The 1,990-nt window shown below is 42.5% G+C and overlaps 1 protein-coding gene across 1 annotated transcript; it reads right to left on the reverse strand.

Annotated features, from left to right (window-relative positions):
- Nucleotides 1-292: 292 nt before the first annotated feature.
- LOC122197341 (60S ribosomal protein L5, mitochondrial) lies at nucleotides 293-1,468 on the reverse strand (the record flags this gene model as incomplete). The annotated part of the gene is made up of 1 exon (XM_042901123.2): nucleotides 293-1,468. A coding segment is annotated over one exon (777 nt), but the record flags the coding sequence as incomplete, so codon positions are not given.
- Between the last annotated feature and the right edge of the window lie 522 nt (nucleotides 1,469-1,990).

The raw sequence follows: 1,990 nt of genomic DNA on the forward strand, positions 1-1,990 counted from the left end.
TCAAGCTTTTACCAGCTTTAAGCGCACTGGATTTCAACTCCTACACTGTCTCGCACAAAGATGTACTCCATCCAACTGAGCCAATAGAAGCGATTAGAGCCGTTGGCTGATAATGGAGCAGGGAACAGTCATCACGAAAAGGTATCGAACAGTGGAAATACCTATCGGAGCACACTTTAGTATGAGTACTTGTCGCGAACTGGATTCGAACCAGCACCTCTGGGAGCAAAAGACAGGCCCAACGAACTACCATTCATTCTGATCGCGACTTTGTTTACCCGGTTCCCCTCGCGGCTAAAGGGTACATCCGGGGCCGGTCGCATGGACCTACTTACCTTGCTTGTAGACCAGCTGCAGATCTAACCCTTGTTCTATTGGTTTGATGCTACCAAGACGATTTCTTTATGCCCCATCAAAGGACCTCGAGATGCTAATCCACGAAAAACGAGACGAGAAATTCGAAAGAAAAGAGCTGATATACGGAACAAGGGTGACCCGTGGAAATACATCGGTTTCTTACTAGTGCAAAGGAACTCTTTCTTGGCAACTTGGACAACTTCTAATGTTGTTTGTCCCGCATATCACTAGATTGATCGGTATCTTTACAAATTTATAAAGCTTTCGTCTCAATTCATACTTAGCCGCGAGCAATCTACGTTTGTGATCTCGTATATTTTGCTTCTCCGACATCTTACTGACTTTCTCCCTCATCTTTTTGAAAAAAGCCGCTCCACGGTGGTAAAGTCTCATCTTGTGTGTTGGCCGAAGTTACAATAGTGACATTGAACCCTCGAATATGTTCGAAGATCTCGAAATGATCTTCTAGTTCCGGGGAGAATTTGCAAAACTCCATTTCCATCAAGAATTGAATGGACTTTTCCCGTATTTCGACCGGAAAATCTAACAGAGACATTACTGCGGAGATTCTTACCAAAAAATGAGACATTCCATGCCCTCGGAGAGTGCTTTGCCGTGCTAGGTCACTGACATATCCTTTTTTGTCTTGATTTTTTCCCAAGAATGGATTGGATCGAAACTCCTTTCCTGTCGAAGCCCTTTGTGTCTGTATTAATTTCTGACCGCACGGAATCTCCATAGCCAATTGTCCATTTTTTATTATGAAATCAGAGGGTGCTGCCTTTGGTACTACTCTTATTTTACACGATCCAGGAACTTCTATAACGTTGGCGTGATTCGGTTTGAGCAACGGATCCTGACGTGATACATCTTCGTAATGAAAATTGAGTGTAAACTTTCTTTTTTTTCTTTCCCAGTATCGATAGAATGAGCACTGTGAACTATCTGCTTCAAAAAAGATAGTTGTAAAAACATCAGAGCAATATATCGTAGTGTAGAACAGATTTTCAGTAATGGGGATCACATTAGTAGGAATATAGGCCAGTCTCCAGCTTCTATCCTTTTCATTTTTGTAGTGAAAGCAATAACAATAGGATTTCAATGATCTTCTTTACTTAGGTTTTATACTGACATATCAATTTTTTTTCTGCTAGCATATCATCCGCAAAGACATTCCTCAAGCATAGAATATCAGGATTTGAGCCCTTGAACTGACTTCTCGAACCCTTACATTCTAGAAACTCTGATGGCAGTGATTCAACCATCATTGAACAGCTTTGAACCAGTTTGACATTCGATGAAGACCGAGCCAGACATTGGATGCTGCCCTAGCTGCAAGAACTCAATTAGCCTTGAATATCATATGATGAGACGTTCTGACTGCATCAAAAAATACTAGAAGAAAAAAACCAACACACTCCGCCAGCATCAACCTAAGTGTGGAAGGCGCCATTACCCTGGACCCAGCAGTTCTTAGACGACCACCTCCATCCTTGAGAGGATTCCCAGCATATCCGGGAACTCTCGATGGAGACAGACATTGAATTAGAGCCAACTCGGCCAAATTCGTGGATTTTCTATGGAGAAGCAGTGGTTCATGGATGAATTTCAGGCCACACCCATGGACATACTT

The sequence above is a fragment of the Lactuca sativa genome, chromosome 4, assembly GCF_002870075.4.
Source record: "Lactuca sativa cultivar Salinas chromosome 4, Lsat_Salinas_v11, whole genome shotgun sequence".
Classification (NCBI taxonomy): Eukaryota; Viridiplantae; Streptophyta; class Magnoliopsida; order Asterales; family Asteraceae; genus Lactuca; species Lactuca sativa.